At 40.1% G+C, this 19,267-nt stretch overlaps 1 protein-coding gene and 1 long non-coding RNA gene across 2 annotated transcripts in view; one reads left to right on the top strand and one right to left on the bottom strand.

The window, feature by feature from the left end:
- Window positions 1–19,267, top strand: part of nid2a (nidogen 2a (osteonidogen)) — a 44,170-nt gene that overhangs the window by 20,641 nt on the left and 4,262 nt on the right. Inside the window, exons 15-46 of the mRNA XM_088441643.1 lie at window positions 2,926–3,072; window positions 4,264–4,392; window positions 5,200–5,322; window positions 6,771–6,907; window positions 6,986–7,091; window positions 7,220–7,353; window positions 7,835–7,940; window positions 8,071–8,198; window positions 8,320–8,425; window positions 8,803–8,936; window positions 9,011–9,116; window positions 9,212–9,336; window positions 9,418–9,532; window positions 9,647–9,774; window positions 9,865–9,970; window positions 10,063–10,187; window positions 10,263–10,368; window positions 10,463–10,587; window positions 10,663–10,768; window positions 10,858–10,982; window positions 11,331–11,436; window positions 11,566–11,690; window positions 11,770–11,875; window positions 11,973–12,097; window positions 12,169–12,274; window positions 12,383–12,510; window positions 13,608–13,713; window positions 14,513–14,642; window positions 15,364–15,464; window positions 15,547–15,719; window positions 15,804–15,933; window positions 16,022–16,193. Of these exons, the coding sequence (XP_088297769.1) occupies window positions 2,926–3,072; window positions 4,264–4,392; window positions 5,200–5,322; window positions 6,771–6,907; window positions 6,986–7,091; window positions 7,220–7,353; window positions 7,835–7,940; window positions 8,071–8,198; window positions 8,320–8,425; window positions 8,803–8,936; window positions 9,011–9,116; window positions 9,212–9,336; window positions 9,418–9,532; window positions 9,647–9,774; window positions 9,865–9,970; window positions 10,063–10,187; window positions 10,263–10,368; window positions 10,463–10,587; window positions 10,663–10,768; window positions 10,858–10,982; window positions 11,331–11,436; window positions 11,566–11,690; window positions 11,770–11,875; window positions 11,973–12,097; window positions 12,169–12,274; window positions 12,383–12,510; window positions 13,608–13,713; window positions 14,513–14,642; window positions 15,364–15,464; window positions 15,547–15,719; window positions 15,804–15,933; window positions 16,022–16,193 (3,925 nt within the window). The remainder of the gene's footprint in view (window positions 1–2,925; window positions 3,073–4,263; window positions 4,393–5,199; window positions 5,323–6,770; window positions 6,908–6,985; window positions 7,092–7,219; window positions 7,354–7,834; window positions 7,941–8,070; window positions 8,199–8,319; window positions 8,426–8,802; window positions 8,937–9,010; window positions 9,117–9,211; window positions 9,337–9,417; window positions 9,533–9,646; window positions 9,775–9,864; window positions 9,971–10,062; window positions 10,188–10,262; window positions 10,369–10,462; window positions 10,588–10,662; window positions 10,769–10,857; window positions 10,983–11,330; window positions 11,437–11,565; window positions 11,691–11,769; window positions 11,876–11,972; window positions 12,098–12,168; window positions 12,275–12,382; window positions 12,511–13,607; window positions 13,714–14,512; window positions 14,643–15,363; window positions 15,465–15,546; window positions 15,720–15,803; window positions 15,934–16,021; window positions 16,194–19,267) is intronic.
- LOC148427454 (uncharacterized) lies at window positions 15,966–18,578 on the bottom strand. Its single transcript, XR_015868663.1, has 2 exons — window positions 18,088–18,578; window positions 15,966–16,214 (listed from the first exon to the last, which is right to left on the bottom strand). It is a non-coding gene; the product is annotated as an uncharacterized LOC148427454 (long non-coding RNA).

Below are 19,267 nucleotides of genomic sequence, written 5' to 3'. Positions count from 1 at the left end.
TTCCGTAACAAGAAAAAGGAACAGGAAGGTCAAAAATCTGGTTTCTCTGTTTCTTTTAATTTTTTTTTTTAACAGATATTTATTATTTTCTAGTCCGTAGCGGTTTATATTGTCATTTAGGAGAGGGAAAGGGAATTCCAGTTCCTGGTGAGCCTCATCCTGCATGTTTCGATATCACCCTCTGGCAGCAAACTTGATTGAAATGATCAGGCTTCCACAGAGTTGATGAGTTTCATTTGAATCAGGTGTGTTGCAAAAAGGAGACATTGAAAACCAGCCGGATAATGCTTTCAAGGAACTGGAGTTCCCTACCCCTGTTTAAGCACTCCTCGAGAGAAACGTATTCAAGCTTTATTCTATTTTCAAGTTTTACATAAAAAAAGACACAATACCTTGTCTACATTATCAAAGATTAGTTTCAAAGGCATGGAACATTAGTTGCATAACATTTTTAACAAAACATATTCATAAAGTGGGCGGCACAGTAGTTATCATGTTCGCCTCACAGTATAGAGGTCGTGGGTTCTCTTCTGGCCTTCCTGTGTGGACTTTGCATGTTCTCCTGTTGCCTGCATGGATTTTCTCTGGGTACTTTTTTTTTCCTCCCCCATTCCAAAAACATACTGGGAAACTGCATTGGACACCCTAAATTGTCCTTAGGTTTTTTTTTTTTTGTGAGTATGAAGGGTTGTCTGTATTTGTGTGCCCTGTGATTGGCTGGCAACTAGCTCAAGGTGGACTCCGCCTACTGCCCAAAGACAGCTGGGATAGGCTACTGAACACCCTGCGACCCTTTGAGGAGTGGTCAAGAATATGGTGGATGGACAAATACAAAGCTGCCACCCTATCATATGAAAGATTGATTTCCATTCCTTACTAAAATTTTAAGTATGTAATGTATGTGTAGTATGTGTGGCAACACTGCCATCCAATGGTCTACTGAACACTTCAGCGTTCAATTGGCTTAATATTAGTACAGACCGCACAACTATCCATGGAGATTCCCCTGGTTCTGGTTGGTCACCATGACCCCATTTTTTCTTCATGTTTTTTTGTTAACTGCCCAATGGCTAACTGATTTAGGTGCATTACAGACACAAGTACAGATACTGTAATAAACTTGTGTATTCCTCACTAACTATATGTACCAATTGCACTTTTCCAGCACTCATCTTCATAATGTACGGTTTTAGATCTGAATTCACTTCACAGTTTTTTTTAATGATCCACCCCGCTTTTTGCATTTGTTCATGTTCATGTTATCCCATTCAGTATGTGCCTTGATTAGAAGCAAGCATCAAGCTGTGGCCTCAGGAGAGGGAAGCAATCTGGACTAAACACCATTTTCTGTGCGCAGGGGATTTTTTGTGTGTACCAGCCACTTCTGACTCATTCGACTTCGAAACCTGAGTATCATGTCGACTGCAAAAATGCAATTGTGGCAGTGATTCGCAAAGTGCGGTGCACATAGTACAATTCATTTTGCTTTTTAGGCACTATATATTTGCTTTTAATCTTCAACGTTAGGTTTTCTAACAATTATTAGCTATACTTAATTTAAATGTATGTGCATCATTATTTAAGTACAGCTTTTCAAATTTCCAATAATTAAGCATAGTGTTAATGGTCAAACTGCTTCTAATGTAGCTTTAGAGTAAGATGGAACATGTTTGTGGGGTGGCATGGTGGAAGAGTGGTCTACCTCCCAGAATGTGAGTCTATGCCCCATAGTCCTTGTTTGTACCTCATTTTCACTGCCCTTATTGCCCTTTTACTGTTCTTTTATTGTCTACTTTGTTATTGTGTGGAATGAAAGTCTGCTCGGGGAAGTGAACAGAACAAGAATTTAACCGTGTAGTGTTACGACGCATATGACAATAAAACTCTTGAATCTTGAATCCAAATCAGCCTAAGATGGGATTTAGAAACTCAGAAAATGTATTTATTTAGTATTTCAGCACAGGGACCAGCTCTCACAGTATTCTCATTTGAAACAGAATCAAGTGAAGCTAAACTTGTGATGTAAAAATGCTGAACCAGTGCGCCAAATGGTAGTTGAGAAGTAGAAAACGTTTCATGTTGTAACACATGGTCAATGTGAGGTCATGGTGGAGGAAACCTTTAACACACATCCGCTCACCCATCATTCTGAGAGTGTGTGTGTTTCTCCTCTCTCGGTGTGTCTAACTTCAAACATGTGTTGAATATTGAGAACATGAAGGAAGTCAATTCCTCAAAAAAAAACCCATCCTGTGGGAATTAGTCTTACGTGTTTACTTGGCCTTTTTACTGTAATTATTCTAATTACTTAACACTAAATAGTCCAAAGGTCAACTCATCGTGAATTTACCACTTTTAGAGGGTCATTCCCACGGATAATTAGATTATTTTTCATGTACAACTCTTTTCTGTTGTTGTGTGCAGTGGTTTTTGATGCTGTTTTAAGTTTTTTCTTTTTTTATTTTTTACAAATAAATTAAATATACAGCAGTGGTTCTCAGATGTTGGGTATGTGTACCTCTGGGGGTATGTCAAAGCACTTCATGTTTTCTTCACACATGTTTTCTTTTCAAATTAAGAGCAAATTAATTGGAGCATTGTGAAATTGTGTTATTAGTGACTTATTTGCAAAACATCATCTGCCTTTATTTTGCTATGTTCTACAATATATGGATGTGCTTGGTCGTTAGTGACACAATTTTCCGGCCGACGAGCCAGACACAAAACAAATGGTGTTACATGATCTATCTCCTGGAGTTTCTGAATAACATATGCCTAGAGATACCAGTGTAACTGTAGTTTCAAAGTTAAATAAATCTGATGCGGATGGCTGTTTTAAGCTTTTTTGTCACATTCAAAAATGCTTTACTGGGCACTAGTTTGTCATTGAAATAAAAACAATTTCTTTCTCTTGTTGGACTTCAGTGGGGGTGCCCGGACCAGAATTGATCAACCCATGTTATGATGGAAGCCACGATTGTGACACGACTGCCCAGTGTATCCCACTGGAAGACAAGGCTTTCCAGTGCCGATGCGGAACAGGTTTCCGAGGGGATGGACACAACTGTCAAGGTACCTTAGTTTACTTTAATTTAGGCTCCTGTGGGACTCCCATTCGTTTTTCTTCATGGACAGCTCATGCAAACAAAAGTGGCACAAATTTTTACACTGTATGCCTCAGTATAACTACCAGTGTAATAAAAAATGGTAATATGTATGTTGTGTACATGACCTACTCTTAACATGACATTTATTTGATTATTGTTTTTGTGGAATATGAAAAGTCCACCCATTTTAAGTAGGCTACAGTTGAATGAAAATGACATCACAGTTGCTTTGAGCTCAGGTAATGACCAATTCGCGGCTCACCTCTATTCTGAGCTTTATCATGTGATGCTCCCAAGTTGAGCCATGATTGGATGTTACCTGAGCTCTGAGCAACTCTGATGTCATTTTCAGTCATCAGCAAGTGGCCTTAATGGCTGCACCCTGAGATGGATTGAAATGGGTAGATTTTGCTGCTGAAATATTATTTCCAAACACAATATAATTCAAAATACTATATTTAGACTAGATTGATTGCATGAAACATATTATAAAAACATTTTTTGAGGTACTGCCCCCCCCCCCCCCCCCACACACACACACACACACACACACACAAACACACACACACATTGTCAACATCCACCAAGTTTAATAAAATGTGAAGTGTGGAGGGTAAAATATTAACACCTGTTTTCAAATGTAGGATAAACTGACAAGAACAAAGGAAATAAATACCAAAGTGAACTTACAGATCCCTGAAAAATGGATACAGTGTTGTGCATTGTCTTACTTCCCACCGTAACAGACCAAACATGCACAAAGACTTCCAGACAGTTCAAGGCGCTGGGGCAGAATTTTAAACATCTGTCCATCCAGTGTGTATGGAAGGAATCATCACTCCCTCTTTTCCTGCTCCTTGTCTGTCTCCCCTCCTTATGTTTAATGATCTAATTAACAGGGACTTCCATTGCTTTAAGCTTGTCCATGGCCTGTCATTAGCTCAGCATTATCACGGTGTCCCCTGCTGACAGTCCTAGGAAAGCCCCAGGCTCAGCCTCAGTTCCCATGGATGGGCCTCAGTGTCTCTGACCGCATAATCACAACATCTTGTACAGTACTTAGAATTCAGCCTTGGCTCCAGGTGTTTGTACTCACATATGGACAGGCAACAAACTCTCGAGTTTATATGTTCTCTCTCTCTTTCTCTCTGGTTAGATGTTGATGAGTGCGCAGAGGGCTTGTCCACATGTGGGGCTCATTCGCGATGCATCAACTTACCTGGCAGTCATCGCTGTCAGTGCCAGAGTGGTTACGAATTTGGCTTTGATGGACGTACGTGTGTGGGTAAGTTGTCAGGCACAGCACGCTTGATATGTTGAAGACCAGCGCACACATGACACGGGTCGGATTCTTCATGACTTCTTCATGATTTTCTCACCAGCGTTAGAAAGATTTACTTTGCGATTTTATTGTTTTGGAATCGCTCTGCAGTACTTCAAACCTTTTGAAGTGTGTTTCCCAAAAACTTGTCGTACTAAAAGCATTTAACTTTAATATAGTATTTAGCCATCCTGAGACATTGTCATCCCTAATAGCCCCAATTTTCTGTGAATTTTATACTTCTTCGCTAAATCAACTCAAAATTTTAAAGTCAGTCATTAAAGAAAACAATGTCAGTACTACTTCAAGGAAGAAGACTTTTTGGTCAAATCTTAAGGCCTACCACAACTGAGCCACACAGATGACACCGATTGAACAGTTTGACAGTGTGCGGATTTGTCAATAAAGTGGGTGAATGTCGCCGCAACGTTGCAGATGTAAGAGGCATAAGAGGCAGAAGCAAGACCCTACCAGATGGCAATATACAACAAGAAGGAGACAGACAGAAAGAGAAAGAGAGATATAGTACAATAATACTTAAATATATTTGTAAATTATATATTTATAAATCCTTATATCCTTCTAAATCCAATATTGTTAATTTTTAATGAACTTCTGCACATTCTCTATCTCTTATTATTGGTTCAAAATTGGAAAAACTATATAGTTCTTGTAAATTTACAGCACGTCCATCTGGTAGCAATATGATACCTGTTTCGATACATTAGCACACGTTTGAGTGTTCTTCCACCTGTAATTGTATGTCTTCAGACACGGATGAATGCAGGTCCTCTCCATGCCACATTGATGCGAGATGCAGCAACAGCCTCGGCTCATTCAGTTGTCAGTGTCAGAGTGGTTTTTATGGAGATGGTTTCTTCTGCTCCCAGCAAGGTCCGTAATTTTTACCTTGAGTATGTTTTCTGTGCATTACTGGGCTGTAAGACTAAGTAGACTAATGCAAAAATAATGATTTCCAGGTCGTTTTCAACCTACTCTTTATTCAATTGAATTATTACAAGGACACGATTTGATTTGATTTGATTTGATTTGATTTGATTTGATGCCTGCAGCTCATTCCAAAAAAGCTGTGACAGGGGCATTGTTTACAACTGTTAAACTTTTATGAATTGCACTTCATTATGTGCCTTGTGTCTTGACTGCTGGAATGTGAGCCTAATACATTTTATGACTTTGCATTTCGCATTAAAATAAGCAAGGATTTCCCTGAAAAATACAACGATTGGATGACAGGCTATGTTGCTCCAAAACCTAAATGTAACTTTTAGAGTTAATTATGCCATCACTGATGTGCAAGTCACGAAGTTGCCACGTGGATTATAACACCCTCATACCATCAATGATGCTGGATTTTGAATTGTGGATTAATTATAATTGAGATATTTCTTTTCCTCTTCGGCCTGAAGGACACAACTTCCATGATGACAATTTTATTGTCTTGAAAATGCCTTTATTTGGGAACAAAACAACAGCGCTTGAAATCCTTCCTGCGTGAAGTCATTATTTCAAGTAGGACTCTTGATATTGCCTGTTAAAAGCTTTCTTTTTCTTCAAAGTTGTAGGCTCGTCACCTGTCTCTTGACTGGGCCTCTTCCCCTTCCCATATACATCTGTTTCTTATTCATTTAAGCTATACGTGAGTAAAATTTTGGCACTCAAGTGACCGAAATGAATCCAAGAGAATACTGCCAGTTTTCAAACTAAAAGCTTTTTCAAAATACAATAGCTTTCTGACACGGATAATACATAAAACGGAAATGCAGTAGTTGTTATTTTGGGTGCGGCTTATGTGGCACCAGTTGATTTACGGACCGGAACCAGACCGCAGACCATTGGTCGGGGACTTCTGCTCTTATTGACAAATTAATAAATTACTTTAGTTTGCCTTGGACATAGTACTAGCTCGTCAAGGTTAAGTACTAGTGATTAAAGTCCTGGAGTCTTCAAATTTTTTTCATTTGTCCAAGGTGGGTTCCATTACACTTCTGCTGCAGATCGGGTTGCAACAGTACTCGAGCTGACATGTATACGCATTGAGTATGACATGCAGATTGTATGAATTGTAACTACAACATGCTGTGCAGTAAAGCATACAGTACATATGAACTGAAGTATTGAAATCCCAGCAAATTGCAGCCAGATTCTTTGTTATCGGTCCCACAAACTGGAGATGTTTAGAGATTTTAAATTTTTTTTTGCCACATTAGAATTGGTTACGGGTATTGCTTTCAGAAGTGTAAAGTTGTACATTGAGCAGTTATTTTGATTAGGCAGTGTGCAGTAATTTCCAAACGTGCTCAATCTTTCATACTTGTCAATAGGGCAGACAGGTGGTACAAAAAGCCAATGTGAGCAGCACAGAGACAGTCTCCAGAGTGGGCCGGATCAAGACGGTCGCACGCCTGTTGGGGTTTTTATCCCTCAATGTGATTCTGATGGGCGGTACAGACCACTGCAGGTTGGTAATGTGACCCACTAAGTGAATTGATGACCCCTGAGCAACAGGTGGAGTCCAAGCGGTTGATCTCATTTGCAGTGCCATGGCTCCACTGGACATTGCTGGTGTGTGGACAATAGGGGGCAAGAGAGAGCGGGAACCAGGACCCCTCCTGGTATGACACCAACGGATTGCGACAGACATGGTGAGTACATTGAATAAAGGCACTACAGTACATGTACTGTATTTCAACACCTTGAACATCGCTTCTCTGTTTTCACAAAAGGGATCGGTTTGGCACATAATGTTTACGTATTTGTTTGTCCTAAACAGAGCCACCGCAACAACCTAAAACCCGATGTGAGCACCATAGGGACAGTATTCAGCTCACCAGCCCAGAGGGTTATCCTTCTGTGGGGGCTTTCATACCTCAGTGTGACGCAAGCGGACGGTATACTCCTCAACAGGTAAGCACTTTTAAATGCAACACAAAGTAACTTAGTAGCTGCAAAAATAACCGAATAAATGAAAAGTTTTCTCTGATTGAACGCAAGTAAAGAAAAAGGAGGATACATCAATAAAAGGTCAGTCAAGGATTAACACTGGCCCGGCTTTAATAATTGGCAGTTCCACACAAACGCAATAAGCCGCACAATAAATAAAAAAGTATGATATTGTTTAGATGCAATTAGGCTAATTATCTAATTAGTATTGATCTTTCACATAGCCCCGGAAAACAGAAACATAATTCAGTTCATCTTACAAATGATTGTGATGCTATGTGTTGCTCCACAATGGAAATGTAGTCTTTCTTTCAAAAAAATACTGCTGATTTTGCCTATATGACTCCACCATAATAACAAAGTATGAAAGTTCTTAAGCTTTGTTTTAAAATTCTATGTATAATGTGATTAGCATATCGTATGTTTTTATATGATGTTATTTTAGTGTCATGGCTCGACTGGACATTGTTGGTGTGTGGACAACCAAGGACAGGAAAGACCTGGGACTAGAACTCCACCTGGTACAACGCCCATCGACTGTGAGAGACCTGGTATGACACGGACTTTGAGCAGAAAGAACTTTTATCTGCTTTCCCGTATTTCTGTCATAGATATATGACAAGAGTTTTGTTGTGAAAGTGGTTGTTTATTCCACTCTCTAAAATGAGTCTTATGGTATAGATGAGCATCCTAAAAGCCACTGTGAGCACCACAGAGACAGCGTGCAGACTACCAATGCAGAAGGTTATCCAATTGTTGGAGCCTTTATTCCTCAGTGTGATGCTAACGGACAATACACACCACTGCAGGTCAGGAGAATATACTGTATCTGAAGCACTAACTAATGAGATTTTTTTTTTTTTAAGCGTTTGATTTCAGATAGCATGAACATTTAATCTCCTCAAAATTACCCATAACCTTGCATCACAGTGTCATGGATCTACTGGACATTGTTGGTGTGTGGACAGCCAAGGACAAGAAAGACCTGGAACTAGAACTTGGGCTGGTGTAACACCCAGAGACTGCGACAAACCAGGTGAGGGAAGGAAAAGTAAACACGAAAAGATGGACCTTTTTCTTAAATCTATGTCTCCAGGTGGTTAAACTGTCATGCTGCATATGTATCAATTCATTGTCATGAGGTTGCAACTCAAACAGGCATCAATTTGTACAATAAAGTGTTGTTTCCTTGAGGTCATCAAGTGATTACTTAAAAAAAAAGGTGATGTTATTGCAATAACAGATGCATGTGTATGATTGTGATAAGAAAAGGTCAGCATTTGTTTTCCGTGCAGCTCTGAGTACACAGCAAAATGAACAGACATTTCATTAATTTTACAATATGTTTAAAAAAAAAATTGGAAACTCAATTGGTTTTACACAGCAAGACCTCTATCCATCTTTCACTACCAGAAGAACCAGATCATACAAAAAGCCACTGTGAGCGTCACAGAGACAGTGTGCAGACTACCAGTCCCGAGGGTTATCCTATAGTGGGGATCTTTGTGCCTCAATGTGATGCAAATGGGCAATATACTCCACAACAGGTAATTATGGTTTAAGCCATTATGTCTTTCATACTGGATATTTTGGTTCGACAAGGACCTAATACGTGTTTTAGTGTCACGGATCTACTGGACATTGTTGGTGTGTGGACAATCAAGGACAAGAAAGGCCTGGTACGAGAACATTTCCTGGTGCAACACCTATCGACTGTGACAAACCAGGTGCCAAAGCTAAATATTTTTCTGTGTTTCTAGAATAACTTTAAAGTTCCTAACATTGCCATAAAATATTGAACTTTGCATGTACTCATTTTCAGAGCGTCTTAAAAGTCACTGTGAGCAGCACAGAGACAGGATACAGACCACCAATCCAGAGGGTCATCCAATAGTGGGAGCCTATGTTCCTCAGTGTGATGCTAATGGACAGTACACTCCTCTACAGGTTTTTTATTTTTTTTTTAAACAATGGAAACATTACATTTACTGTATTATATGTTTTAATACATGTTTTTGTTCATTTCAGTGCCATGGCTCTACTGGACATTGTTGGTGTGTAGACAGCCAAGGACAAGAAAGACTGGGAACCAGAACTCCACCTGGTACAACACCCACTGACTGTGACAAACCAGGTGCAAATGGTAAATCTGTCCCATTTAGTACAGTAAAGGACACATTACTATAATACTGTTGTCATATTTTTAAATCATATGGTTGGTTAGAACCTACAATATATTGTTCAATCTATGTAACAGATGAACGTCTTAAAAGCCATTGTGAGCAGCACAGAGACAGTGTACAGACCACTAGTCCAGAAGGTTATCCCATATTAGGAGCCTTTGTACCTCAGTGTGATGCCAATGGGCAATACACTCCTCAGCAGGTACATTTGAGATGGTTTGAGTCATTATATCTTTTGCATAAAATCAGTACGACAAAAACATAATACACAGTATTGTATTCTGTATTATAGTGTCACAGTTCTAGCGGACATTGTTGGTGTGTGGACAACAAAGGACAAGAAAGACCTGGTACTAGAACTCCTCCTGGTACAACACCCATCGACTGTGAAAAACCAGGTGTCAAATAACGTTTCTGCTTTTGTACTCTTTGTTGAGAATGATTTTCTTATGCTTTCAATTCAAACATAATTTTGCAACGTTATCTCTAGAACGTCCTAAAAGCCACTGTGAGTTACATAGAGACAGTATACACACTACCAGTCCAGACGGTTTTCCAGCAGTGGGAGCCTTCGTACCTCAATGTGCTGCTAATGGACAGTACAGTCCTCAGCAGGTACAGTTCTAGAAAATTTGAAGCTATTCATCTTTTACTTATCAATGATCTGACTGAAAAAAATGTCTATTCCAGTGTCATGGATCTAGTGGACATTGTTGGTGTGTGGACACCAATGGACAAGAAAGGCCTGGCACCAGAACTCCTCCTGGTACAACACCCGTTGACTGTGAAAAACCAGGTGCTAAAGCAACTTTGCTGCTATTTGTACTCTATGATGAGGATTATTCTCTTATGTTTTGAATTCCAACATAACTTTGCAATGTCATCTTTAGAGCGTCCTAAAAGCCACTGTGAGTTACATAGAGACAGTATACAGACTACTAGTCCAGACGGTTTTCCAGTAGTGGGAGCCTTTGCACCTCAATGCGATGCAAATGGACAGTACAACCCTCAGCAGGTACAGTTCTAGAAAGTTTTAAGCTATGGGTTTTTATTTATCATCAATTTGACTTAAACAAATTGTGTATTCTAGTGTCATGGTTCAAGTGGACATTGTTGGTGCGTGGACAGCCAAGGACAAGAAAGACCTGGTACTAGAACTCCTCCTGGTGCAACACCTATCGACTGTGACAAGCCAGGTGCCCAAGTTTAACCTTCACTTGTCTTAACACTCTGATGACGCGTTTACATTTTCAATTCAAGTATAACTTGATGATGTAATTTTTAGGACGTCCTAAAAGCCATTGTGAGCAGCACAGAGATAGTATCCAGACCACCAGTCCGGAGGGCTATCCCATATTGGGAGCCTTTGTCCCCCAGTGTGATAATAATGGACAGTACAATCCTCAGCAGGTATAGTCTAGATGGTTATGTAGATCTTCTATGCCAGTAGTTTTTAACCTTTTTTTCAATGATGTACGGTCAATGAAATACTTTTTATACCCTAACTAGAGCAAAGCTTTTTAAGTTGGGAACAAAACAAGCAAGGACAATTCAGCAAAACGAAGCTTTGTGTTCCAATTTATTTTCTCTCTGCAGCTTTACATTTAAATTGTTGATACTGGGTGCTTTGCTTTAAATTAGGTTTGTTGATACTTGCAAAAACTGTTTTAAAATCGCACATACGGGAGTGCACTCACGTATGCCTATTTGACAACCATAGATCTACTGTATGCTGACTGAAAATTCTGTGCATTTCAGTGCCACGGTTCTAGTGGACATTGTTGGTGCGTGGACAGCCAAGGACAAGAAAGACCTGGCACTAGAACTCCACCTGGTGCAACACCCATCAACTGTGACAAACCAGGTGCGAAAGCTCGACGGTTGCTTGTAATGTGCAACAAGCTATGTCACAAAGTTTTTACCTTCTCTTCTCTTAAAACTGACAAAGCACTTTATTTTAAATTCAAGTAGTACTTCACAATGTAATTTTTAGAACGTCCTAAAAGCCGCTGTGAGCAGCACAGAGACAGAATCCAGACAACCAGTCCAGAGGGTTATCCATTAGTAGGGGCCTTTGCACCTCAATGTGATGCTAACGGACAGTACACTCCACAACAGGTAATTTCTCCACGATTTTTTTGCCTCAAGTTTTTTTTTTATATCATCTATGCAACTGAAACATCCTGTAATATTTTAGTGTCACGGGTCTAGTGGACATTGTTGGTGTGTAGACAGCCAAGGACAAGAAAGACCTGGTACTAGAACTCCTCCTGGTGCAACACCCATTGACTGTGACAAACCAGGTGTGACAGCTAAACGTTTGCTTATGTTTACATACAAATGACTCTTATACCGTCTTGCATTTTGAATCCATGTTCAACTTTGCAATGTATTCTCTAGAACAACCTAAAAGTCACTGTGAGCAGCATAGAGACAGTGTACAGACCACCAGTCCGGAGGGTTATCCCATATTGGGAGTCTTTGTACCTCAGTGTGATGCTAACGGACGGTACATACCTCAACAGGTGAGCGCTTTTTAAATTAAAAGCACATTATCTTTACCGTTGGATGTTTTTAAGTGCCATTGCTGTTTTAGTGTCACAGCTCTACTGGACATTGTTGGTGCGTAGACAGCCAAGGACAGGAAAGACCAGGAACCAGAACTCAACCTGGTACAACACCTGTCGACTGTCAAAGACCGGGTAAGAAATAGACCCACAGACGAAAGCTTTTTTGTTCTTTCACGGAATATTTTTTGGTAGACATTTTAACAGTGTTTTCGCATTCCATTTTCTCAACCAAATTTTCAGATCCACGTCCTAAAACCCTGTGTGAACACCACAGAACTAGTGTAGAAACCACTAGTCCAGAGGGGTATCCATTAGTGGGAGCCTTTGTACCTCAGTGTGATGCGAATGGACAGTACATGCCTCAACAGGTACATTCAAAATTTCAGTCTTTTTTTTTGTGTAGACACAAATAACCCTGCACTTGTATTTTTATTAACTGTCATGTTTCAATGTAGAATACAAAGGTACCTTGTATGTCCAGTTTCATACTTTATACTCATTTCTGAACAGTACAACCTGTTGTATATGTAGTCGTGCCGTCATGAGATTAAAAATCTATATAAATAGAAAATAGAGTGATTTTTTTTTTCAAATAGATACATTGTGTTATTGTGATGGATCAAATGATTTGTATACATCAACAAAAACAGTGGCTTCCATCAGTTATTTTCTTTAATAGACTTTAACAGATGCTGTTGTAATCATTTCTCTTCTGCTGTTGTTGAGACGAGTCCTAAGTGCTGACTGCAACCTTTTGTTTCGATCATTAGGTAGAATGGTGCTTATTTCTTTAGTCAATTACCATATTGGTTCGGAAAAAAAATCCTTGAATTCAAACATCATCCATCCAATCCGTCGCAGACTTGAACAAATGCATGATGTTGTCGGGTTTAATTGGGCAAAGAGCTATACTAAGCTTATTATTTTGTCTTTTTTGCTATTAGCTATGGCTGCAGTCGCAGCTGGGTGCTTAGCTTTTATGTAGGAGGCTAAACTTAAGCTACTTCCAAGTAAACTCCTTCTTACAACAAATGCATATCTATTTGTAACAACGTTGCTGTTGGGGCGTTTTTTGTAAAGTAAGTTTTCCCCTTCATCGGAACAACAACTCTCACATGCTCTTCCATTTTCACGTGGCAAACACGACGACATCCAATCAAAATCCACTCCAGGGCGTGATTGACGTCTGTTTTCCAACCACCGACAATTCAAGCACAAGAAGCCTGATGAAAAATCATAAAAGGCTTTAAAAAAACAAAAAACAAATCTAATCATCTTACATAAAGCAGAGCTAGAGATCAAAAATGAATTTGATTAAAAAAATAACACTAACACTACACCTGTGTTTAATTGATCATAATTAACTTGTTATTTTAACCCTGATAAATAGAACACAATGAACCATTCTTGCTATTCCATTGCTATTTTCATTATTATATCAAATCATTTTCGTTCTGCGGTGTAGTGTCATGGTTCCATTGGACAGTGTTGGTGTGTGGACAGCAATGGTCAAGAGAGAGCAGGAACAAGAACTCTACCCGGTGTTTCTCCTGTGAACTGCGATGCTCCTGGTAAGCTGAAACCATTCTTCATGTACACATTTCATGTCGGACGTTTTACTCTTTGCCCTAACGTTCTCACTCACCCTCTCGCCGTCTGAGATGCGCGCGCACACACATGCATAGACTTGCGCAGGCTAAAAGCAGATCTTGTTGTAAACTATTTTTATGACTATCCAAACAGCTTCAGAGTTTGTCTTCTAGGGAAATGGATGAACCGTTTCCTTGGCAACCAAACCATAAATAAACCATACGTTTTCCAGGGTCACAGATACAGATGAAAGGTTGTTGTCACCTGACATTTACTTGTAGGCTTCTGCATTTCTACGTCATATTTACAAAGCACCGTCATTATTCTCATTCTCTCCATTGTGAAACACGCAGTCTTTCTTGGGAAACAGCTGTGTCTTTTAAAGATCTCTAATAAAATGAGTTATTAGAGGGATTTTACAAGGTAAATAAAAAGCCAAGTCACAAATACTATAAATGTGATATACTGTTAACTCAAGCCTGGAACCCCAGAATAAGAATAATATTTTTGGCTGACTTCAAGGCAGCCAGAATCTTCTTGTTTATTGAAGATGTTTCATCCCGCACCATAGGTTCCACGTCTAAAACTTAAAACTGAGCACGATTTTTGAATTAATAGTGAAACATCGTCCTCAAACACAAAAAACTCAAGTTGTCCCGATTTAACATTTGCGGGTCACCATGACCCAGATGACTATGAATTTCCTTAGAATAAATCTAAGGCATACTATAAACTGTAAATCATGACTGAGAAGTTTAGCTTTGTTCATGTGTCTCACAGTCCACGTGGTTCCAACCGAGCGTCCCGAGAGTGTGTGCGAGCGCTGGAGGAGCAGTTTGATGGAGCATTACGGTGGGAAGCCGGAGCCGCAACAGTACTTGCCCCAGTGTGAGCCAGATGGACAATTCAGGTAGTTCCTCATCCAAAAGACTCTAGCCAATTATGTACAGTAGGTGGCAAAAATATGCTCATTCTATCTTAAATTCTCAGAAACATAAATTGACAGATTTGTTTCTACATACATCGTACATCTTTTCATTTGAACTTTATTGGGCTGGCAGTGTTAGTCGACCCATTTACCACCGTTGATGGGTAAGTGATGCATGATTGTTTTTTTGAACTGAACTGGCAGCAAATAGGTTAGTGGCAAAATAGTCCAGAGGTACACAGACATTGCCAAAAGGAAAAAAAAAAACATATACACGTGGGCACAGGGAAAACATGCAAACTCCACACAGGAGACCTGGAGGCGGAGGCAAACCAGGAACCACAGAACTGTGAGGAGGACATGATAATCAATCTGCCACCATGCCACCCTATTTACATTTCTTTTTAAAAAAAAAATAGTTATGAAATAAACAAAGGAAATAAATGAGCGTTACCTTTGACGACAGCTACAGATAGATCTGCGTTTAACCCTTCTAATTTACCGCATCACCTGAAAAACCGATGTTGTGCGTAACTCGATTCGAACCGGTGATTTGAAGGGGGTCGATGCAAATTTGCGACAATCTGCTTCAAGGCGTTTCGTACAGTAATAAAGTATCCATTCTTTGCCCGATCACTTTACCATATCGCCCTTTTCCTTGTAAAAGATGATGAAATATTCCAAAACTGTTCTGGCCTCTCAGTCCAGTCCAGTGCTACGGTGAGACCACCTACTGCTGGTGTGTGGACCAGGATGGGCGAGAAGTTCCTGGCACCAGGTCAAATGATGTCGTAAAGCCAGCATGTGAGCATTGGATCTTCGCTGCTGCGTCTTCTGTCAAAATCTCCCGGAATATGTAACATTTTGTACTTGCTTTTTGTTGCAGGTCTTCCCTCGGTGGCGCCGCCAACCGTGCGCCCATTACCCCGCCCGGATGTGACCCCTCCCCCTAACACTGATATCACACTGCTGTATGCGCAGGGGCAGAAAATAGGAGCACTTCCTCTCAATGGGTCCAGACTCGATGCAAGCCAGTCCAGAACACTTCTGACTTTACATGTAAATGCACAGATAGACACTTGACCCTCTAGGTCTTTTTGCAACTGGATGTTCCAATGACCATATCCACACGTGTGTGTGCAGGGCTCTATTGTCGTTGGTCTGTCTTATGACTGCAAACAGAACCAAGTGTATTGGACAGATTTGTCTGCACGTACCATTAATAGAGCCTCAATGGTGCACGGAGCTGAGCCAGAGATACTCATAAACTCAAGTGGGTGATCAGACACGTATTGACACATCAACTAACGTTTTGGGTTCATTTATTTAATCAATTATTTTCAATAATCTGCTCCTTGTAGATCTGGTCAGTCCAGAGGGTTTGGCCATAGATGTCAATAGAAGGCTGATGTTCTGGGTGGACTCCAACCCCGACCTGATCGAAAGGTCCAACTTGGATGGCAGCGATAGAAGCACGCTTTTTGACAGAGACTTGGTCAACCCCCGGGCCATCATCGTGGTCTCGTCCACAGGGTGAAGTTCACTTCCTTCCTCCTGCAGAAAAAACCCAAGTGGGCAATTTTGAAGAATTATCTGATTGCACCACCTCCCCCGCACACACATACGCACACAAACGCACCTAGCCATATTGCGATTGTGATTTTATTTGTGATGGGTTTTTTAACCGGAAAACTAAAGCACTGAATCAATCTTTATGACAATAAATAGTATAGAGTTATCTTACTAAAAACAACTAGCAAACAAGTGTGGCATAAATATGTTAGTAAATCATAAGTCAGATTACATTAATGCAAACACATCGATGGCATTATCAATTCAACTTTTCAGGTTTTATGAAACAGTGATATGTAAATATATGGAATGCTCTTCCAATGCACTAGACGCCAAACAACAACAGAAATTCACATAATTATACTGAAAATAAAGATTACCGACTAGGGGTGCAACAATTAATCAACAACAAATCAAGTATCAAATCAATCGTCTCGAAGAGGGAAACACAAAACTAAGGTGAACAGAGGCAAAGACTTAACTAAGCGCCGCGGGGTAACCTGAGTTTGCAATGTCCGATTGCTTTTGAATGCACATAATTTCTTACGTGCATCACAAGACATCAACATTTAAAAAAATGTACGCAAATTACATCCCTGTCACAAACGAAAATGCGAAAAGCGCTATATAACATGATCAAGAAGATGATGAATATTCTTACAAAGGAAGTGCAAAGTAAAGACAGCCGTGGGCCAGATTTCACAGGGACAAAACACAACGTGCGTTTCACCGACTGACTGCTCTCAAAACCACATCATCCTTCTCACTACAAAATGTAATATCAACAGCGGCCAGAGGCGGCGCCCAAAAAAACAATGATCAAGCCAAACAAAGCACAAATGAATGAAATGTTAATGTTATTTCAGGTGCGGCCCTTGCGGACCGGTACCAATTGATCCACCGACTGGTACCGGAGGTTGGGGACCACTGCACTAGAGGCTAAAATTGAGAAGTGCTGGTATGCCATACCGTTGCGTACCAGTCCACTTATAGCCTTGGTTGCAACTGAGAATAGTGAAGCACTTTTTCTGTCTAAATTACAGAATTTGAGATTTGTAAATTGCATTCTATTTCATTGTGTTGTTGTTTTCTATTTGATTAATCGTTCAGCCCCTAGCCAGAACCCCCCCCCTCCGTGATGCAACCCAGAAATGATCCACTGCGAAACTATGCGCCAACAAAACCTGCATCCCATTTATTAGTGCTGACATCTTGTTGAGTCTGGTTTGTTCCACACTGGCATGGCGGCCTCCATGCGAGTCCATCGCCAGCCGATGAAATTTTAATCACCGGGCTTTTTTAGGAACATGTGTTTACTCTCTGTAAGACATGAGCACGTTTTAGTGCTCTCAGAGACGACTGCCAAGACTCACGAGCGCAGTGAGAGCACAAGGCCGTCATGATTCAGCTTTTCAGGAATAACATCTGCTTTTCATCGTTGCAACTAATCACAGATCATGAACTCATATACGCATGTGTGTGTGGCTCGGAAAGTGTGTCTAATCCATCGTTAAACATAACAGCAAAGAGTCAAATCGTGAAACTTAAAATGTTTGTAGCTGTTTAGTTTTTGACCTCAAGCCGGCTTTATGCAAGTGTGTGTCTGAGCAAAAGCCAAACACAAAAGGCAATCATTGCTTCAAATTACGTTCCAGCTTGTGCTCTTTGATTTCGGGGCGTTTGATTTCACACACGCCCCCACCCCTCCCCAGAACGACGTACGTGCGTGAACACTCTTCCACAAACATCTGCTCAGACATACCTTGTTGTTTAAACTGATGAACAGCCTATGTACGTGTCGGTAACTTGATAGCACATGTGGTGTGCGTTACTTACTTAGTCCCAATAGACTTACCACATGTACGCCATCATTTAGGATGAAAAGCAACCTTCCTACACACGCATACACGCACGCCGCTCGAAGCTGTGATCATCTTTGATTAGCTGACTGAACTCATTCTATTCCCAACTGCAGGGTTGTCCCCGTGTATGGATATGTTGAGTATTCTGCAAAAGAGGTCTGAAAAGTCCATTAGCTTTGCTGTATGGATAAACAAAAAGGAATTTTGGACACTTAACTTGACAAGCTAGATGTCAAACGACGACAATTATACATTGTTTGTTTACAGCAACTTCACAATTTTGCCTTAATCATGTCTGCGCTAGCTCACACAATGTGGGGTGCCATAGATTGGCTAAAGATTAACATCAATAGTCGTGATGCGGTACTGAACAAAAACTGCGGAGAAACATGTAGATAGTCAATATAACAATACTCGGAGACGCATATTCATTATCTTCTGCAAAAAGCGAGCAACGTTATTGCACCTTACTGAGTCACCAAAATTAATGGTTGTTATTTGGACTTTACTGCCCCCAAGAGGCCAACGTGGACTTAAGGAGCAGCACAACAAATTCAATTATGAAGCAGAAAATGATTAATTTGTACATTGTATATGATTGTCATTAGTACTATATGTATTATTTAGTGCTACGTTTTTTTTTTTTTTGGGGGGGGGGGGGGGGGGGGGGGCTCTGAAACTGAATAATTGCCTCAAATTTTTGAGTTACGAGCATAATCTAGGAACATATTACCCTCGTCTCTCAAGGCCCTACAAGATATTCTGCAGCCCAAATAAAAGATGGATGGCAGGATGCAAAAATCGGATTCCTTGTCTGAATACCCCTGCGATAAACACTAAAAAAAAGAGCCTGTTTATAATATCTACTAACAAAGTTTGAAGGTTTATGAAATAACTAAAATGAAACTTGAAAAATCATTGTCAATAATGATACAAAACAAAAAGAAAAGGAGTTTAAAAAAGATTAATAAAATGGTAAATTAAATGGTACTTTAGCTTTTATCGTTGATTTACTCATACGGTAATACGGAGGAAAGTAGATAGGAGGAAGTTCAAACACTCATTTGGGAATTTAGCTTACACAATACACTAATTATAGTGATTGTTTTTCTTGCACTTGATAGATAAAGCAATAGGACAAACAAAGCATTTCTGAAAGAAAACACCTTAACT

The sequence above is a fragment of the Hippichthys cyanospilos genome, chromosome 2 (genome assembly GCF_059441005.1).
Source record: "Hippichthys cyanospilos isolate Australia breed blue-spotted pipefish chromosome 2, RoL_Hcya_1.0, whole genome shotgun sequence".
Classification (NCBI taxonomy): Eukaryota; Metazoa; Chordata; class Actinopteri; order Syngnathiformes; family Syngnathidae; genus Hippichthys; species Hippichthys cyanospilos.
The sequence above is the reverse complement of the archived record's forward strand: the minus strand, read 5'-3'. Positions and strand labels throughout refer to the sequence as shown.